This window comes from Spea bombifrons, chromosome 7 (assembly GCF_027358695.1).
Source record: "Spea bombifrons isolate aSpeBom1 chromosome 7, aSpeBom1.2.pri, whole genome shotgun sequence".
Lineage (NCBI taxonomy): Eukaryota > Metazoa > Chordata > Amphibia > Anura > Pelobatidae > Spea > Spea bombifrons.
The window spans coordinates 4,502,220-4,523,576 of NC_071093.1; the positions used below are offsets into that span (position 1 = coordinate 4,502,220).

At 38.7% G+C, this 21,357-nt stretch overlaps 1 protein-coding gene across 1 annotated transcript in view; it reads left to right on the forward strand.

Annotated features, from left to right (window-relative positions):
- THSD7B (thrombospondin type 1 domain containing 7B) overlaps positions 1-21,357 on the forward strand; it is a 97,455-nt gene that overhangs the window by 23,078 nt on the left and 53,020 nt on the right. Inside the window, exons 5-11 of the mRNA XM_053470839.1 lie at positions 5,511-5,662; positions 10,181-10,336; positions 10,919-11,119; positions 17,227-17,415; positions 18,100-18,328; positions 18,888-19,003; positions 19,754-19,886. Coding sequence (XP_053326814.1) covers positions 5,511-5,662; positions 10,181-10,336; positions 10,919-11,119; positions 17,227-17,415; positions 18,100-18,328; positions 18,888-19,003; positions 19,754-19,886 — 1,176 coding nt within the window. The remainder of the gene's footprint in view (positions 1-5,510; positions 5,663-10,180; positions 10,337-10,918; positions 11,120-17,226; positions 17,416-18,099; positions 18,329-18,887; positions 19,004-19,753; positions 19,887-21,357) is intronic.

A 21,357-nucleotide genomic window follows, 5' to 3' on the forward strand; every position in this document is an offset into this window, starting at 1 on the left:
ATTGATCCTTAACCCCTTAAGGACAATGGGCAGTCCCTAAACCCATTGAAAACAATGCATTCTGAGCCCGTATCTACGGGCTTTGTCATTAAGGGGTTAAATACAATTTTTTTTTGACTGTGGAAAAATAAATAAATAAATGATTTGGGTTAAAACCCCCAGAAAAATAATTTGCCATTAGAATAATGGTTCTATTCATATAATATATATTGTAGATATTTTGTATCGGCATCAATCACGGAACATGTAACATTGTGAGTTTGAAGTCTCGGATGACGACCGTTGGGTTTGGCGCATGTTTGTAGTTACCTAATGGTTTGAAAGTAATTCGATGGGCAGATTGTCCGCCGTGGCACTTACCTCTGCGGGTGACCAGCGTTATTCCGGATACCGAGTCGCCATCGAGATCTCCGCTGGGGCGAATTTCCCATTTAGTCGCCTCGGTTCACCGTTTCCAGTCTCTTCGGTTTCCTCCAGCGGCGATACAATTTGCGGAATCATTGAGTTAGAAACAATCCATGTGAAAGGAATAGGATGAGTTTCTATTGTGGACGAGGACACGAATGTACAGTGATATCCCTGGGACGTATTTACCGAACCATACAATCAAACAAATCAACCTTCGCCTACAAACAACGGCGTTCCTTACTCACCAGTCTGCATTATATATATATCATTGATATTTTCGATATGTGATTTTTATTCTATAATATTTATTTGTTTAGCATTTATGGTTTGGATAATAGAGATAAAAGTAAAAGAAATAAGGTGAAATAGTGGGTCAGAGACATAGATGTAATGCAAGGAAGGTTTACTCCCTTTAAGTAGGACAGCCACCCAGCAGAGGTGGTAGGGGCTAATACAGTGAAGGGATTTCAAGGAATTCTAAATTATGCATATATAATTTTTTATATATATATATATATTTATTTTATTTTTAATATATATATATATATATATATATATTTTTTTTTTAATATATATATATATATATATATATATTTCTTTGAACTTCAGAATGATAGACTAATCGTAAGCCAGTCTGGTGTTACGTCATCATGGTCCGATACTAATGGGTTAATATAATATTAAAACGGTGTCATTTAATCAATATGTAGAACATTTGACATTTAAGTGAAAGAACTATTTATTTATAGAAGGAAGCAGAATGACCATAACTCTCCCTTTAAATTGGTCTAAAGGAGGTAGAAAAATCGCTCCCAGCCATTACGCCGGCTCTTTATGAAACGGTAAATAGCAGTTTAACTCTACAAGCATCGGAGGACGATAGCGAGCCATTGTCGCGTTTTGTTTTTTCATGGAACGTTTATCCGCAGCGAGAACAAATGGGAAAATGATTTTTTTTGTTCATGCAGCACTTTCTGGCGAGGACAGAAACAAAAATGGTTCAAAAGTGGAAAAACTGTTACTCTCGCTGTGATTTCCTTCCCACTCTGCAATCAAACGCTCTTATGCTGAGAGGTCCATGTGACTTTACAGCGTCCCCGTCAGAAACCGCTGCGCATGCAGGCTGTACACTTCGATGCCGCACACTCTAATTACGTTCTAGGCGAAATGTTAATCGGAGTACAAGTAACGCGACGTGTCTGCGATACATCCCGCATTAACACAATCAAAAGTGACAGGCAACCAGCCTTCAACGGCTGACATCGCTCAAGATCTTATTGCCCCGCGTCTGATGTCTGCCGGCCACTTAATAACTACAATAAGCTACAAGCAGAATGTGACGGGTGCACGGAAAACACGTAATTTACTGCTACGGGCCAGCAGTCCGGAAATATATCCCGTTGCACAGCGCTACAGATTATGATGGCGCTATATTACTCAAAAAATAAGAAGAATTTCAAGGCATGTTTATGGTTTTCTACTTCATTTTCTGCTCTTGTGCGTTCCACTTCTACTGATAAAAAAATCTACATCTGACAAATAAGAGCGCGGTGAAAATAAAAAGATCCTCTTCTTAGAGCACAAAATGTCTGGAAAACAAGGAAATTGCAACATAATTGCAAAAGGGTTTCTAACGATTAATTAGCCTTTTAACCTTAAACTTGGATCAGCAAACACAACGTGTCATTGGAACACAGGAGTGATGGGAGTGATAAAGGGCCATTGGAACACAGGAGTGATGGGAGTGATAAAAGGCCGTTTGGAACCCAGGAGTGATGGGAGTGATAAAGGGCCATTGGAACCCAGGAGTGATGGGAGTGATAAAGGGCCATTGGAACACAGGAGTGATGGGAGTGATAAAAGGCCGTTTGGAACCCAGGAGTGATGGGAGTGATAAAGGGCCATTGGAACACAGGAGTGATGGGAGTGATAAAGGGCCATTGGAACCCAGGAGTGATGGGAGTGATAAAGGGCCTCTGTACGAAGAGATTCCATTAAAAATCTGCAGTTTTTCCGCTACAATAGTCATTTACAACATTAATTCTGTCTGCTCTAGATTTCTGAACCATTTTATGTTATTTTAATGGGCAAAATTATCATTTATTTTTTTTAACGTTTCTAAGCGACCCCAAACTTTTGAATGATATTGAATATATATATATATCCATCAAATTAGCCTTACTTATCCCTCCAATATCCTATCCGTTTATTTTTATTTAATAATATAAATCCAAATATCTATCTATCTATCTATCTATCTATCTATCTATCTATCTATCTATCTATCTATCTATCTATCTATCTATCTATCTATCTATCTATCTATCTGTCTGTCTGTCTGTCTATCTATCTATCTATCTATCTATCTATCTATCTATCTGTCTGTCTGTCTGTCTGTCTGTCTGTCTGTCTATCTATCTATCTATCTATCTATCTATCTATCTGTCTATCTTTAAATCACTGCAATCTGCTTTTTAGCATCACATTGGCACCCATTTACTATTTTACAGAGAGCCAGACTGCGCGTCCTTCTTGTGCTTTTTCGCTGAATATTTAGAAGTATCCGGGCGCGTGACTCTTGTCGGTGTCGAATTGTTTTCATTTGGTAATAATTAGGCAGATCTTGAGAGTGCATCTTTTTGCCTAATTAAAAGCCCATTACTATTACGATTTTGCAAAATGTTTTCTCTCCTGAAACAAGCTTTTTTAATGGCGAAAGAAGCACGGAATCTGCTTTGTGTCGGGAGTCACCAATTTCTGCATGCTATTAACTCCTTCAGTGCCAGTCATCTGCCATAGGATTAACGTGATATAGAATGACGCTACTTTATCATGGTGTAGATTCTATACGAGTGCAGCGTAAAGGAATCATACAAATATAGGGCCAGAGAAGACCAGACAGACATTTTTAAAAAGTGCCATCCGCAACCACGTCCAACACGTCCATCAAGGCCAACCTCGCTGTTCATCCAGAAGAAGAAAAAAACCTCACATTAAAGATTTCCAAAAAAAGTGGAAAAATTCCTTCTTGACTCCAAAATGGCATTTGTTTTGAAACTCTAACTAACCCAACTAAGGTGTGGGGGGGTCATCCAGCCGGCAGTGTCCCACAATGTCACACGCAGCCGTGCCACACACAAAATGGCCACCATGGTGCGATGTTAATGGAGTGACGTCCCTCCATTTTGAATTTCCCTGTTTTTATAAAAGCCATCAGAGAGCCGCTACACCTTGTCCTCCGATGTGCATTCTGTCTTAGTGTGCTGCTACTTTGCTCTTGTGTTTGACCCCGCTTGACCCTGACTATCTTGAATTATGGCTTCCTGACCTCGTCTTGTTACTCAACTATTCTGAACTCTGGTTCCTGACCCCAGCTTCTCGCACGGCTTCCCTGGACACGGGCTCCCAGCTTAGGACCTATTTTGGTCCATCTGTGGGCCCAGCGTTGGCGTTAATCCCCTATCTTGGAAAATCATCAAAAAGTCCCACGGCCACTCAAACCCAAAAGGCTCAGCCTGAAGGGGAACGAAGAGTGGGGTAGGAGGGTGAAGAACTCTTCTGGGCCGACGGGCTTTCACTGTCCTTTCCTGCAACAGCAGATGACACAAATCTCATGAAATATAATCTTTTAATTTCGAACCAAATATTTCTAAAACTTTTACGCTTGAAAAATGCAAATAAAATGTAGTTTACAAAACAATACATTTATGGACGCTAAAACATCCAGTTTCCTTTTGTTTCAAGTAAATTGCCATTTTATTGGGTTTTTTTTCATACCATAAATACGCTTTCTTTTTCTTTTTCACTATTTTCGAGTAAGCCATTTGTTATAGCTTAATTTCTTATTTATGACGGACACAAAGATTTCTCAGCATTTATTGGAAAATGACAAATGTGCAACAAAATGTGACATTGTCACATTAATGCATATTAGAAAATTCTGTATTATGGAATATAAGAATACGATGAATCCGGGAATAATATCTCACAATAAAGATAATTATCTTGTGCCGTGTTAACTTGTATTTTATTGCAGTTTGATGAATCTATTCATGGGCTCTCTTATTTCTTGAAAGAAAATCACATAATCTGTAAGAAAATATGAGATGGGCCAATAAAATAAAAGAATGTCTGCAAAACTTAGCACATAAAATACCGGTACAGTAAAAAAAAGCATAAAATCCATAAAATTCAACAAAAATAAATCAAAGTTCTTCATCTTTTTTTTTTTTAAAGAAACAGTTCAAAAACGTTGACCAATTGAGATAAATTATTAAGCAGTGAGTTTTCTGGAACTCTCTGGAAATTCTGATGATTTCTGGAACTCTGATATACCTGGGGACTTCTCTACCCGGAGCTCTTTCTCTTCTGTGGGAGTGGCTTAATAATGAGGTGGCACTTGGTGTGTGGTAGGCAGGGCTGAGAGTCTTTAGTGGGAGGGAACTGGGCAGGGAGTAGGCCGCATGTGGGCGGGGAGTGGATGTGGCCACTGACCTCCCCTCTGTCTGGAGAAAGAAGAATCTTATCCGGAGATCTAGGGAAGCAGCTCTTCACCCGGAGACTCCAGGACAAAGCCAGAGAGTTCTCGGTTAGGTTGATGCATGGCGGGTGCATTCACTCCCCTTCTAGTATCAACAACGCCACACTAGGTTCCACTACTAGGTTCTACGTTTGTAGATAGAAAATAGGTTGTCAATAATCTGTAGATAACAACTGAAATTGGGCAGAACATTCTAAAAGTAAGAAAAGACTCCATTAACCCCTTAAGGACAATGGGCGGTCCCAAAACCCATTGAAAACAATGCATTTTGAGCCCGTATATGTACGGGCTTTGTCATTAAGGGGTAAGACATTATTACTGGCATGAAACGTACCGCCAACTGCAACTCATCAATTCTGCATATCTTAAACCATACTCCCGAGAACATTATTTACTTGCTTGACTTTTCTTTGACATCCCAAAGAGATGTTGTTTATATAAAACTCACCGCCAAGCCTAAAGATAACGCTGTCAGCCAGTAAATTACATGCGCGCATGTTATAAACATGAACCATATTGATATTTATGGATTGTTATGCACATTCTACCTTCCTTTTATAAGGTTCTTTTGGAAGACCTCCGAGTGGAGAGAATGCCGAGTGTCTGTCGTCTCTGATACTCACGGCGTGGAAAACGCGGCTCTCTGTGGCGGAGGCACTCAGACTCGTGAAGTATTTTGTGCTCAGATTATTGAAGAAAATGGAAGAGAGGAAGGTAAGCTGGTTTTAAAATACATTTTTATTTTATATTTTACTTAAAAAATTGTATGATCTCTTATTGGACAGTTTGGATTATGTCGACTTTGGCCATAATACCATAATACCATAATAATAATCATAATTGTATTCTTTATTCATATTATTATTATTATTATTATTGTTATTATTATAGATTTCCCTCATTACTTGATTGGTTCTCACTATTCATGACTAAATGAGCCGGAATATGATGTCATCAGCGATCAGTAACTAATTCTGTGAGGATCTCTGGACCTGCTGCCCTAGGCCGGGTCAGCCTAGGCTGGTAAAGTGCCCTGTCATAGATGTGATGTCATACTGTATATTTGCGCCATTCTTATTATTTCCCCTCGCCCTGGTGCTTTAAATTAATTAGCATCACGCTTTTATAAAATCAATAGAAATTTCACCATTTTTTTCACTTAGGCGCTCAGTATTGACATGCCGGCATTTTGGGAGCAGGTTTTAATTCGGAAAGTAAATATGTAAGAGCTACGTTTCTCTGCGGATACAAAGTGATTATATTTAAGTTGCTGTAGCTTCTAACCGCCAGCTATAAACTTACAGCCTTCCGAATGCATAATAAATAGCTTTCTTTAAAATATCTGCGCTGTATAATTGATTTACGTCTACTGTAACGAGAGGGAAAATGGGAAGGCAAAGCTCGTTGAAACCGGTCTCAAAAATAATTGATGACGATAACGTTTCAAGCAATGGAAGCTAATCCTTACAAAGAAACTTGTATTTTCACTAACGCTCATCGCTTGGGAGTTGATGTCCTTGGCTTTAAACTTAAATCACAAAAGGGTTCGTCAGGAGTCCCTTTGAATCAAGGCGGGGGTGTTGAGTTCCCCCTCTCCCCCCACTCTGTGTGCAGTAGGGTTAATAAAACACCCTTAATGGAGATCATCCGTGCCTCTCCCCTCTCATGCCCTTTATATGCCCACCGCAATGGTAGGAGGTCATATAACCTGTTGGAGGCACGCAGTCCACCATTACCTCCCTCGGATTACACATTTTGAAGAATAACCTCAGGCTTGGGGAGACAGAGCCCAGCTACGCACCCAACAAATCACGTGCCAAACTGAGACGAAGGGTTAAAAACAATTTAACTCTTTGGGTAGGCATGTGCAGATCATACCGTCCTCTTATAGCCTCTGCTGTGGGATAGATGAGGTTAACAGCAGTTTGTTCAGTTTCCAGACCAAAAAGTCAAGAAAAAGTTTTACTTTTAGCTTTTAACCCTTACCAAGCAGGACAGTAATAAGATTTAAAAACCACTGTGCAAGAAGTAGCCACACATCTGCCTTGGGGCAGATCAAAAGGGTTAAACTCGAAGCGACCTGGGTGCGTCTCATTTCAAGCCCCCTCCTTTCTGATCCTCAAAGCTGACTCTCAAAGCCTTTAATAGTTAGCAGTACTGTTAGAAACGAGCCCCCCCAACTCCCCGTAATTACTGTCATATACAGACGGCATTTGGGAAATTGCGTGTGATTTTCTTTTGCTTAGACAGGAACATCACACGGTTCAAATATTTGCTAAGAACCCACATTGATAACTGCGAGTCGGTTTCTGCTACCTGGAAGATTGCATTACATTTACATACATGAATACGTTAGCGCCGGCGTATATTGACCTTCTTACTATGGAGCGTAGAATATTCAAATTTCTGTGTTCCCAGTCATGCTTCTATTGTTACTAAAATACAAGAAAAACAGATTTGCAATTTCTACAATTTCTACAGAGACAATGTTGGAAAATACAGATGTGATATCCATTGTAGAGCACCAAGGAAAAATAATAATAATAATAATAATAATAATAATAATAATAATAATAATAATACACAATATTAATAATGAATACAATTATTATTATTATTATTATTATTTTTATTATCAATAATGAATACATTTTTTAATAAAATAATACAAATTATAAAAATTATAAAAAAGATAGTGAATGCCTTTGTTAGTTTATCACATTTTCTATCACTGGCTGAACTCAAAATCTAAGATCACAAAGAAAATAGAAACATGTATTTTAACACACTCAGTGAATCTATTATCTGATTGCATACCTCCCGGTAATCCTGTTTTCCGCGGGACAGTCCCATTGAGCTGATCGGAACCCCTCCCCCCTTGGCTGGCCCATCGGGTTGTAAAACTTAATTGCAGTCTGTACTATAAATGCTAGGTATACCTATTGGTATACAAATGGTTATATAATACACTGGATATACTCGAAAATTTTAATTTGTTTTACAATTTAAAAAAAAAAAAAAAAAAAAAAATATTTTTAGATGTTGACATGCCGACCTATAAAAGATATAATAAGTCTCTCCCGTATGCAAAGCGTGCACCTCTCAATACTCATGCTTTGACAATTCCTTTGCGGCATAAAGAGTTACCGTAAGTACTTTAAAAATCATTTTCTCTCCCTCATTCAGCGACAATCGGTTGGCCTTCTCTGCAGAGAGATCGTGTTGACACAGTAAAGAGTATGATCTGTTCTATCTTTATCTAAACCTCCCCCGGTGGAGGCATCAGTTGTGACGTGAATAACATTATTTGTGGAAATCTGCCTTGTTTATTTAAAAAGAAGGATAATAATTGGGTTAGAATGTTTGTAAATTGTCAATATATCATGGAACCAACGCTGTTTAACCGAATTACCGTGAAATCTGTACTACAGTAAAGATTAAGTAGATACGCAACACACTGATGGCAAATATGTAGAAAAATAAAGATATTTGCCTTTGAAACGGGTCGATATTTTAGAACGTTCTTCACAACAGAGCAGGCCCCCTAAATACTGGTAGACCTTCTAGTGATGCTATAATTTCAGTTCACTGCTTTGCGATACGGTGAAAAAAGGTGCCAAGGTGTCCAAGTAAGGGCCGCCATGGGAACTGGACCCCCCATTCTTCATAGGCGGCACTCTCCAAGCCATCATGCAACTCCCTTCTGTCCCTCCTTGGCCTGAAGACCTACAGGAGGGACTGATCTTCTTGGTCTTACTGGGGTCTTCTAGTGAGGGGGAAACCATAGCTTACCCACCAAGAAACACATCTTCAGAGCATTCCCATCATTTTACCTGTGTCTCTATCCATTCAGTCTTGGGATCCAGCCCTGCTCATCTCCAACCTGACCCTGTTGCACAGGAGATATAGGTGACTAGTGGTGAACTTTCCTGGTTCTTTACATTGGAGGGTGTGCAAGGCTGAGGGCATAGCAGGTGTATGTCATCTTCAAAGGTCTTAAAGGGGTTCTCCAACCATTTTTTAATTCCTACTATCAGATTTAAAGTAACTTTTTAAAAAAATGTAGACCAAGTTCTCTTAATTAGGTCATCATAACCTGGCGGTCTATACCTGTGCGAATCCAGCAACAGATCTTCTTAATCCTGTAAACTATCAGGAAAAGGGTTTTCCAGGAGGTTTTTGAGGAATTTGGGGCCAATCTTCTCTCCCTACCTCCCAGCTCGTATCTTTACATGGAGAATCCGAAAGCATGTGCTGAATAAGTTTTCTAGAATAACCTCATTAAAACAGAAGCCTTGAATTAGCAATTATTCAAAAGGTGGCTATTAATTTGTAAATGCTTAATAATGTTCTATTTCCTGGAGACACAACTTATCTAACCAGCTTACGACGCTTCCTAAAATAGCTTGTTATTTTAATGCAATCTTTACTTAGGATCTAGCCAGTGATGAATTCTCTCATATTGTGATCGCGTGAATAATGTTCCATGCAACAGGACAGCATTCTGCCAAATTATATTAATTAGAACCAATTTTAGATCTCATGCCAAGTCTCCGGGGCTGAAGGCTGCTTCTATTATTCTGTAATTTTCGCCCATAAATAATTCTGTAACAGTGTTACTACATAACGCGTTCTGTCCACCCGCTCCTGCATATGTAGCTTAACCCCTTATGGACAATGGGCGGCCCCAAAACCCATTGAAAACAATGCATTTTGAGCCCGTACATGTACAGGCTTTGTCATTAAGGGGTTAAAGCGCACTGCTAAGTTATGTAGAGAAAATAAACTAATCTTTCCCTTCTGCTAGCCAACTGGCCATAGTCACATACATTGAGTTTAAACATGCATGGGATAGGCATAGGGCTCCTAAATCTAAGACGAGACCAACGACTGGTTTGAGTCTTTCCGTGAGAGAATACGCCATATTTACAAAGAAATCAATATTTCAAAATTAGCATTATTATTATTATTACTATTATTATTATTACTATTATTATTATTTATTCTTTCATATAGCACCGTCAAGTTCCGTAGCGCTGTACAATGGGTAGACAGGACATAACAAGCAGTATGTAACATAACAAGTTGCCTTACAGAAACAACAGGTGAAGAGGGCCCTCGTCAAAGGAGCTTGCAATCTATAGGGAGTCAGGGTGTATTGCACAATAGGTAAAACGTAAAAGTGTGATTGGTTGGGATGGAGCAACCACTGAACGCATTATGTTTAATTAGTCTTTAGGCCTGTTGATCGGAAGTTCTGCGTGGAACCCAGACCTTCCGCTTCCCAGCTATGCAGCATCGCTTGTTCGATGGATTGTTTGCTCTCTGCTTGGTCTGAATGGGGACAATGCGTTTACGAAAACTGCCTGGATCACCAGGGGAGAAAAGGTAACCTTTTAATAAAACTTTAAGTTTTAATAAAACTTATTGAAAACGGTTAATATTGAAAAAAAGCACATAAAGCCAGAAAAGCTATACTATTGGCTCTTTATATTGTATGTATTTAATAAAAGAAATATTAGGACTGATTGGAGCGCATGCTGTATACTCATTGTTCTAAACAATAAGATGTAACAGGGTAGACATAACAATTTTAAATGTGAAACTTGAAGAGGAATAAAGAATGAATGTTTCATAAAATATTTAAGTATATTAAAGGCAGCATAGATCACAATTAAAAGGGCATGATGCGTAGAACTCCAGTTCTATCAAAATGTGGCACTATATATACAAAGTAACTACTGCAATGAAGAATTATTATTTCACATGTCATATATATAGATTTTCTAGAAAATTACAATAAAACTAGTCAATTCCCAGAAACTCTGATATATAAAGTATATCTAAAAATAAATGTGAGCATTTTGGAAAAGGAGTAGATAAGATTGGTCAATTGTATATGGATGAAACAAAATGAGATGCCTTCAAAACGTTTCGACTTCTGGATTCATTAGAATTTTTATTCTCCAGGTGTTAAATTGAGGAGAAGGCATATTATTGTTGACGCCACGGGCCCTGGTGGAAATTGTCCCCATTTAGTGGAGTCGATCCCATGTGATAATCCGGTTTGTTATAAATGGGCAGTGTCTGGAGACTTACAATGTGTTCCGGAGAATGGAGAATGTGGACATGGTAGATACCAGGTCAACACCACCTGCCAGGATGAGAATGGTAAGTCTTCACTATTTGGATCGAGAAGTAGCCTAGAACATTAAGTTATAGAGCGGTGAGACTATGGAACTTTCTGCCAGAGGAAGTGGTGATGGTAAACTCAATAAAAGAGTTTAAAAGGAGCCTGGACGTGTTTCTTGAAAGCAATAATATTACAAGTTATGGATATTAGATTAATAGGGACAGAACGTTGATCCAGGGATTTATTCTGATTGCCATATTTGGAGTCGGGAAGGAATTTTCCCCCTGGTATGGGGCAATTGGCATCTGCTTCATAAGGGTTTTTTGCCTTCCTCTGGATCAATACAGTAGGGACACAATATGTATATAGGTTGAACTTGATGGACTTTGGTCTTTTTTTAACCTTATGAACTATGTTACTATGTTACTATGTTACTATGAGGTATCAAGTATAAAATTAAGTGTTTCTGTCACATTTTACTTTTGTTACATTGTTACTGGCTAGAATGATCCTTATGTGCATATCATATGAGCAGCCGTCTTAACTTCCTTTTCTCGGGATCTACATGATTATTCCACCCAATGAAGTCATCTCATGGAACATGTAAAAAAAAATTCTCCAAAATGTCCTTTATGTGACATTCTTTGTCATGGTGAAGAGCACCGGCTCAATGTGACCTCAAATTTTACTTCATTTACTTGGGTTTAAGCAGGTTTTCATAAATGGTGAATGTATTGTATGAATGAATTTTCACTCTGCAGGGACATTGATATGAATACAAGGCCGTGGTAATGTCTTTGTTGTTTGATGGTTGATAGCATTGCTTTTATATGACTATGCATGGAGACATTTATATCTTCATCAGTATAAAATATGTGGTCTCCTGAGGCTGTTTGTACATTAGAGTCTTAAATACGGATGATAACAATGTCAGCTATTGTTCAATTAATCTTTCCAACCGCTTTGGCAGATCCAGAACCTTGAGCCTCCATTTAGAGTTCTATAGAGATGGCTTTATGTTATGTTCTAGTTCAAGGTAATTATGAAACACAATAGTTGCAATTACAATAACATTTTTATGAAAACTATTGAGGAGCCAATGCAAATTAAAATAGCTAGAACATGAAAATGCATTAATTCAGTTAGATATTGAAGTTATCTATTTTATGAAGTCATCTTGTATCCTTAAAAGCATCTGTCCAATGGAATGGTACCTGGAGTGAGACTTGTGTCCCAGGAAATGCTCCCGGAATCCACGTTAAGCCTAACAGTCAAGAGTCTTTTGCTTTAAATCTCATAAATTGTATCCTCCACCTTCATTATAGAAACCCCCACCATCCGATGTATTCTGTTGAGTATCACCCTTAAATTATACATAAATAATGCAACATTTAAGAAAGTTTTTTTTTAACATATTTGAAAACTGTCCAACATGGAGAGTGTGACACACTTTTAGACGTCATCGATGTATCTACGCTGCATTCTGGGAAGCCAGGATAGAATGTTGCTGACTATGTTTAAAGTCCATGTATAATTATGTAAATGTAGTCCTCAGAATTAGGAAAAGCTTAGCCTAAAGAGATATCAGCCTTACCATCGAGGCTAAAATGTAAAATGGACGTTTGCATTAGAATTTGGGTCATCCACATGGGCGGATCAGTCAGATACGGAGGAGATATTTATTCTGTAATGGTATAAATATAATATAATGAGCATAGCAATATTTGGGAGATTGGGATTGACCACAGAGAAGGTTTTCTTGGGTTTAGTTTCAGGTACTTTTGTTATCGTGAAGATCTCTACATGATGTATGTGACCCCACGATCTTCCCGACCACACTGAATGGGGTCTCCAAAAGGAAAGCCATAAACTGAGATGAAGATGTAGATTTTAAGGAGAACGCAGACAAAAGACAGGATATATTGAGTTTCAGTTGATTAACAAGGCTTTATTTTAAAGTGAAACATAACACATTTCAAAAAAAGGAGAAGGAAAGAAAACAACAAGAAATAAATGCAGAGCGGTTGAAAGGCTTGGTTCCAGATCTTGTAACGTAGCTGTTATTACGGCTCCAAAGGCGACCACGCGTTTCTTTAAAGGCCAAACTCATTTTAAATCATGGTCGGAAATGGTTAAATGAAGACTTGGGCTTTTATCGTGTAAACACAGTATTTGCCAGGAGAGATGATCTCTTTAACCTGTGCATTCTACCCTTTCCATATCTAATTTAAACGATCAGATTTTTAGCCTCATTGGAATTATGACTCCTTCTGCTAGAAACACATTAGGTTAATTAACATACATCCCTCGGCTGACAGACAATGCGCACTAAAGTTAAACAAGTCTCAATATTCAAAAACAAGAAAAAATAGCTAGATTGTTCTCAAAATTCCGTTTTGTTAGTATGTAGCTAGGAAGCTGGAGTTAATTCCGGTTCATTTAAAGACATTATGAAGGTGATCAGAAGTGGATGTAGACCATATATCATTTATTATATTGTTTTTCAAATGAAAAGTGTTTTAATTAATTAAAAAAAAAGAAAAATCTATACCTATTTTGCTTTTTTTTCCCCCATTCATTTTGTATGCTTAGTTTTATAATATATATACCCCCCAAAATCAGTTCAATGCGGATCTCCCAATCCTCTATAACATGGACCAAAAGATACAGCCAGGGTACAAAACTTTAGACACCCAATGGCTTTAAGTGGAAATCCAACTGAATTTTGGAAGAGCCTCATGTTAGTTGCCCTAGGGGCAAGTGCCCCCCTTGTTAGCCCCAACAATGCCCTTATATCTGCTCATTGACCCATGCATGGGTAGTGGGAAAATGCAATTTACAAAAAAAGATTATTAATGTTTTGAAATCATACTTATATCCTGCATAATATACAGTAATATGCCATTGTTGCCAGTCATGTGATTTATTGTGTGACTTTCCCTTCTCAATCACCACACTGAGCTGATGCTTTATGGCAATGCTAATGAAGTCCGTTCCTCCATAGACTTTCCATAGATCTTTTTTTTACACTTGACAATTTTAATGTAAGTACTAGGAGCGTATATATATATATATATATATATATATATATATATATAAAACCTTCTATGGCAATTAACCCTTTGGGACCCAGGTTTCGTTATTGTTCCTTAAGAAGCATGCTATGAAAAAATAGCACATCAGGTAAAAAATTAGATTTCCTTCTCGCAGCCGATAATCGCGTCGAGTGGCTCGCTTTGAGGCTGACGGTAAGATATCACTCATTTTGCTATGTATCCTATATTTATGTACCGTATTGTTCCATAGCAATAATAAGCACCCACTAACCAGCCGGAGAAAGAACCTGCCTCTTTTGCTTTGTGAATTTCTACTAGACGAGACATCACAGGTTTTCATGCGTTTCTTCAATACATGCTACATAAGTCACGCTGAGAAAATCACCTATTCACTAATCCAGTATTCTAAACGCTATTTCGTTTTCTGCATAAGTGCCGGCAAGGATTTCACCGTTCACAGTATAGTAATTAAGGAAATTGAGGTATAATTAAGGTGTCCTTCATTATTTCATCTTCTCTGGCTATGAATGTGATATACAAACCCACAGCTGTAGTAATATAAATAATATATAAAAAAAATCTTTTTTTCCCCCTTTTCTTTTCATTGAAGGACGCGCAGCGAATTTCTTTAAAGATCAAAGATACGTAGATCACAGCTTTGTGTTAGGGAAGACTCAAAGCATGAAAGAGAATTATACCTAATTAAGTAATATTACCTATTTTTCTAGTCTCATTAAGTGATCTTAAAATGAGTTTTATTGAAAGACAAGGTCAGCTTTTCATATATATATATATATTTTTTTTTTTTTCAAAACTCAACATTTTTCTTGATTTTTGTACATTAATGTAATGAAATATTGTTCTTGGTACATTAGCATTTTATATGGGTACACCTACCAAAAATATTTTATATATATATATATATATATATATATATATATACTGGTATTATTAATATAAAATATTATATATATATTTATATTATATTAATGTTTTCAGGCAGCATATTAGCCATTCGTAGGAGTTATCGCTCTGTTATCTGATCCCCAATCTACTAGACAAACTCCTTATCATTCTGCCTGTGGGAAACAATAGAATGGCTCAGTCTTAATTACCCAGTTAGACACTGACTAATGAAAGTCTATGGAGGAACGGACTTCATTAGCACTGCCATAAAGCATCAGCTCAGTGTGGTGTTTGAGCCGGGAAAGTGACCCAAAATATCACATGACTGACAGCAATGGCGGCCTCCAGGTCTGCAGAAAAAGGGAGTTTATTGGAACAAAATGAGATAAAACCAGATTTTTGTTAATATTAGTATAAATCAATGGGTTTAACACTTGGAACACTTTTTCCATTTTCTGAAAGCTGATCCCATGAATAGTCTGCTATTAAATATATGTAGTTATACATGCGCGATCTTCACATGACCATACCCGTGGAAGCAGAAACAAATACATGTTACTATTTTATGCGTGATTATTTCATGAAACCTACGAGAGAGCCTGGCTTGGAGCCTCGGGGAACGTGAGCTTCACCCCCCGACTCCAAGAACACCTAGAACGTTCCCATTACGCCATATAAGATGTGAGATGTTGAGGACATTTTTAATTCAGCTAATTTCAATTATTTGCATTATTTTCCATTTAATTTGACTTTTCCATGGAAAATATTTTTGTCTGAAGTGGAATCTTTTATTTGGTGTCATAACACGTCATAATATAATTTCCCCTAAACTCCAAATATTGCAAGGGCAGAAAATTTTTTTATTTCTGCAGACAATTCACGTATTGTTATGCACAACATGGTGTTCGGTATTTTACCTTGAAGCTATTCTAACAAAAAAATATATTTATAATGAAAAAAAATATATGACTCATGAGTTTATTTTAACCTTAAATTCCAGAATATATAATGTTATCTATGGGAAAAAAAAAGATTGTTAAAAATGCCTTTTGAGCTAGACTGCAGACTTTCTTTCTTGGAGCTCGGAGACTAAATTCATTTGGCAATCACAGAAAATACCGGTTTATTCGTGTTTTGTTAAGTCGAGAGCCTGAAAACCATTAGAAAAATCACGGATTACTGACTTTTGTCAAAAATTACTGAGTTCTCGCTAAATAAAGGTGTGTATTAAAAGAGCAGGTACAGGTTATGTCCAGGCTGTCTATGCTTTATTTTAGTTTTTTTGTTGTTGGGAGATAATGGCCGTTGAGGTGGTCTTCGCTCTTGCGTAGGAATGCTGCGGGCTTTGCAATGAACCATTACAGAATTATAGATGTTGGACACTTACCATTCCCATATTCCACGAAGCCGATGACGTGTTTGATCATCCTGTTGCCCAAGGACGTCGGCGGAATCTTCCTATTCCTGTTCTGTGAATAATGTTTGATTGGTGCTGGGTTGGCCGGGGTGTGAGAATGGCTGGATGCAGGAACTATTGTGTACGTCATATGTGTTCTTGTGCATACAGAAGGATTATGAGAGGTGAGGTGGGGGGGGGGAACTTCTGCCCATATTCTAAAAATGGGAGAAAGTAGCTCTTTCCGCTCAGCTGGAAATAATGAGCGTCGATGACCGGTTGCATCAGAACGTTGTCGGCCGGCAGGTATTAGATGTTTCCCGTCACTTTGGCAGCGGTTTGTATTTCCCACAGAACGTTCAAGTGAAAGGGGGGTGAAATTAAAAAAGATAGAAAATGTCACTTTTGACCAAATCCTGCAAAGGAGCCTAAATCTGAACCTGCAGACAGCACCATGTGAGGGCTCTTCTTATGCCACCCAAGGCATGCTGACTCCCTTTATAAATTCATTATTAGACAGTAAGAGGTTAATAACGAGGTACGCAGATCCTCCATGCACAACACATTGAGAGCCAATATAGCTGTTCTTTTTTGTTTGTTTGTATACGTTTGTCAATTACTTTCGCATAGCCAACTAGTCCAGTGGGTACTCAGGTATAAACATAGGAGTGCCCATCGACGTAGAGAGTTGTCCTGCGAATATATCCAGCGGCATTCTTGGTATTCCGTTCTCTCGTCCTTGTACCTGGACCCCTGACTCTGTGGTGTCCTTGTGTTTGTTTTCCAGGGCACGCTGTCTCCGACAAGCTGTGTGTTGATGAGCCCCCCGTGCAGTTAGTTTGCAAAGTCCCTTGCGGCCTGGATTGTGTGATTAGCGAGTGGTCACGCTGGTCACAATGTTCCCGTTCCTGCTCTACTAAAAACGCGGAAGGCAAACAAAGCAGAGTCAGGTCGATTCTCGCATATCCTGGAGAAGGTAAGTCATTCCAAAATTCTATAAATACTGTATTTATTCACAACAACAACCCCCCCGCAGAGAAAGTACAATTTGTCCTCCGGTATCAAGTTGTTTCTCCAAGCGTTCTTTGGTTGGTCTACTGATTTTGCATTGAATACATCTCCCGGCACACATATGATTAAAGCAGTTTACATCTTATAAATGTTTCTTATCGAGCAGGCGTTAGCATTGTCCTGGGTCATTCGTAATCACGCAGTTGGAGGCTAGCAGTTAAAGAACTTGTTTGTTGAACAAACATTGCATAAATAGAAAGGATTTTCACATTTTATAACATATTTTAAGAGTTCAGATGCCCTTTTCCTTCTCTCCCGTTCCTGATTAATCATCCTTACCCTACCTTATAAGTCCATTGCAGTTACTGCTCCTCTGCCGCAAGCAAGGTTGCCCAGTGTTTTTTTGGAACTGGGGTTCCAAAATTATTAAAAGTTCTGGGATCTGACTGCCTGCCAAAGGGTCAAATCATGGAGCTTCCAGTGGAGCTCCAATAAGACTCTCTACAGTCTGAGATAGAAAGAGACGCCAGCGACTTTCTGTAGTTGGTTTTAGATCTTTAGCGAGAAGATTTGGCTACATTAGCTTGTTAATTGTATAAAGTAGAATAAGGAACATTCTAACACTCACTGAGCTTTGTATCATCTTCAGGTGGGAAATCCTGTCCTTCTAGTCAAGCACTATATGAATATCGCTTGTGTAATAGTCACCCTTGCTCAGTTTTCTACTGGGAGACATCGCCGTGGAGTTCATGCGCCGCAGATACAACAGCTTCGTCATTAAATGTCACCTCAAACATTGAAGCTCATTGCGGATTAGGAGTACAGATCCGTAGCGTATTCTGTATGAAGAGCAACGCTGGACAAGTCACCAATAAAAGGTATTCTTTCCGATGTTCGTGAAATCATAACGTACCAGCAAATAAAGTTTATAAAGTCCCGAATAAAACTTGTACAAAATGTTACGGTTACAGTAACATTACAGAGACAACCGTAGAAAAATAGAATTTGATGGCAAAAAAAGACCCCTCTGGTCTCTAATTTTTTCCATGTGAGGATAGCTGTACAATTGTTACGGATTTATCGCCGGTATCGAGTATCGGCTCCATGCGTCCAGTGGAAAAATTATTCCACAGTCATATTTCTAAAGTTTACTCCTCCGGAAACACGAAACGGACAAAATTTTTAACTATTAAACTATTTTGGTGTGCGATGCATTGATACAAACTAACAAGATGTCCAGAAAAAAGTATTTTGTTGTTAAATCCAAGAGGGGACGACATGTTGTGATTATTTTGGACCCCCAACGTTTCACCTGTTTGTAAATCCCTCCAAAAATGAAAAGAAAAAAATTGTTTAATTTCTAGAATAATAACCAAATTGTCAAAGCTGAATTTCACAGAGTCCATGCCCACCAACGTGCGTGCGTTTTATTCGCAGATGCCCTGAATCTACAAGACCGGAATCAATGCGGCCCTGTCTTCTGCCGTGTAAAACAGACTGTGTTGTCACCCTTTTCAGCGAATGGACGGCTTGTCCTACTTCTTGCCTGCCCGGTAGGCTTGTTTTATCAGGTTATTGATTAATGTTCACTGCAAATAATTGAGGACAAACACCTCACCGACGCAGCAAAAAGCTGGTCGGCGGCAAAAGAAATTGTAGTCGTCAGATTGTATCGAACCCATTCCGTTTTATTTTTTAGTAAAAGGGGTAATAAACCACATTATATTTTTTCAAAAGGTTGAATGAAGGAAGTCATGCCTTTTCACTTTTTTTTACGTTTAAAGAAGTGTTTTCATAAAAAGAGCTACTGTTATCCTCCCCTTTATTGGGGTAATTATAGGAGGTCAGGGGCTGCAGCCACAACTGGTCCCCAAGGCAGCTCCACATCTTCTTTGATCTTTCCTTTAAGGATAAAGATAGGTGGAGGCTGAACGTTCTTCTAATGCTCCCTCCAAGACCTTGGTCCAGGGGCCATGGCCACCTAGAACACCTACCCCTAGGACAACCCCAGCGGTTATGAACAAAAGTTAGACATTGGAGGCAAATGAGAAACCAATTAGCCAAGGTTAAGTGAAATGTTTGTAGCTCACAAGAATAACGAACGTGGGTGCAAAGCCCCCCAAATTTGTTCTTGTGGGTTGATTCAAACAGTGGGACCTCGGCTTTTCGAACATGATATATGATATATAGTATCGATTTTTGAACCAATTATTGAAGCTTCGAAATGTTAATCCTCAAATAATCTTTACATATGATTGGTCATTGCTGTCTGTCGATCATTCCAGTGTTTATAATTTGTTTAGGGAATGCAACGTCAGTGAAGCAGTCACGCTACAGGATAGTTCTACAGCAAGCTGCTAATGGAGGTCAGGAGTGCCCCGATACCCTTTATGAGGAGCGGGAGTGTGACGATGTCCCCATCTGTTGGATATACAGGTATAGTGTTTATTTGTACTCATCATACCTGGGAACCCAGAGAAAGCTACCTGGAGCTCTCCCTCTTCTGGAGTAGTGGCTTCATGAGGGCCAGGGCTATATGGTCGTATAGGTGGGGCTAGCTATGCATGGGGCAGGGCTAGCCACACACAGGGGCGTGGGAAGCCCTCAATATACTTGAGTAGGAGGAAGGTGGGTGGAGAGTGGGAGTGTCTAAGGGTCACTCCCTCTGCCTGTAGAAAGAGGAACATGGAGCTGGAGCAGCAGCATCTCACCCGGAGACTCCGGGTTAAACCCAGAAAGTTGCCATGTACGGTATTCAAAACTCACTCCTTCTTCACCTCCTTCCTTTACTTTGATATATTTCATTTCCCCTAGTGTCTTCTTTCCTCTCCTTTCTTCTTTCCTCCCTTGTCTCTCCTTTTTTCCCCTTCCCTCTTCTTTCCTTTCCTAAATCCTTAATGTTGACTTCCTGCTTAACTTTCTGCCCACAAGGAGTTAACATGCTTATTTTCCTTTTTTTTTTTTTATTAAATGACTTTTAAATGTGACCCCGGAGAGTCCTGTAATATACCAGGGGAAGCAAGAACATAAAAGCCTCAGCCTGCTGCATCTCTCTCACATGTCCGGGTTCTTTTGATTAACGCCACAGTGTAAAAATAAAACAAAAAGGACAACTAAGAAATGATTCTCTCTCTCTTTGGGCGAATGCGAAGGAGTGTCGGGAGTTCAAAAACGCCACATAAGAGCTTTGAAAATGAGACCATAAAAGCTGATTGTCAAACGTATCCACAGGGCAGAGTTAAATACCACGACAATGAGACCACAGTTTGAAGGTTATTAGTTAGAAGCTGGAAAGGTACTAAATTAACCCCTTAATGACAAAACCCGTACATGTACGGGCTCAGAATGCATTGTTTTCAATAGGGTTTTGGGACCGCTTATTGTCCTTAAGGGGTTAAATCTAAAAGAATGAACTGGATATCATCCGGCCATTTATCTGATGAATAATTTCATTTTTTAATAAGAAGTGCCTACGTGATCACAAAATCCACTGACATTTCTGTGTTTTTAATTAATAAAATGCCAGTTGCTATTTCATGGTTTTTTTTTTTAATTACAAAATATTTCCACAATATTTCCTGCCAACGTGAGAAAGATTAAAAAAAATGATGTAAGGTCTATAAAAATCACTATTTTTATTTTATGTTCATTTTGGCTGTGGCTTTGCGATCACATGTTTTCACCAAAGTTACACTTATTTAGAAACATAGAATCGGCCCCCATTCGGCCCCCGTCTAGTCGCCCGTTTCTCCTGCTATAAAGACTCAAACCTTAATCAGTCGTTGGTCTCGTCTTAGATTCAGGAGCCGTATGTCTATCCCATGCATGTTTATATTCCTTCACTGTATTACCCTCTACCACTTCAGCTGGGAGGCCGTTCCACTTATCTACCACCCTCTCAGTAAAA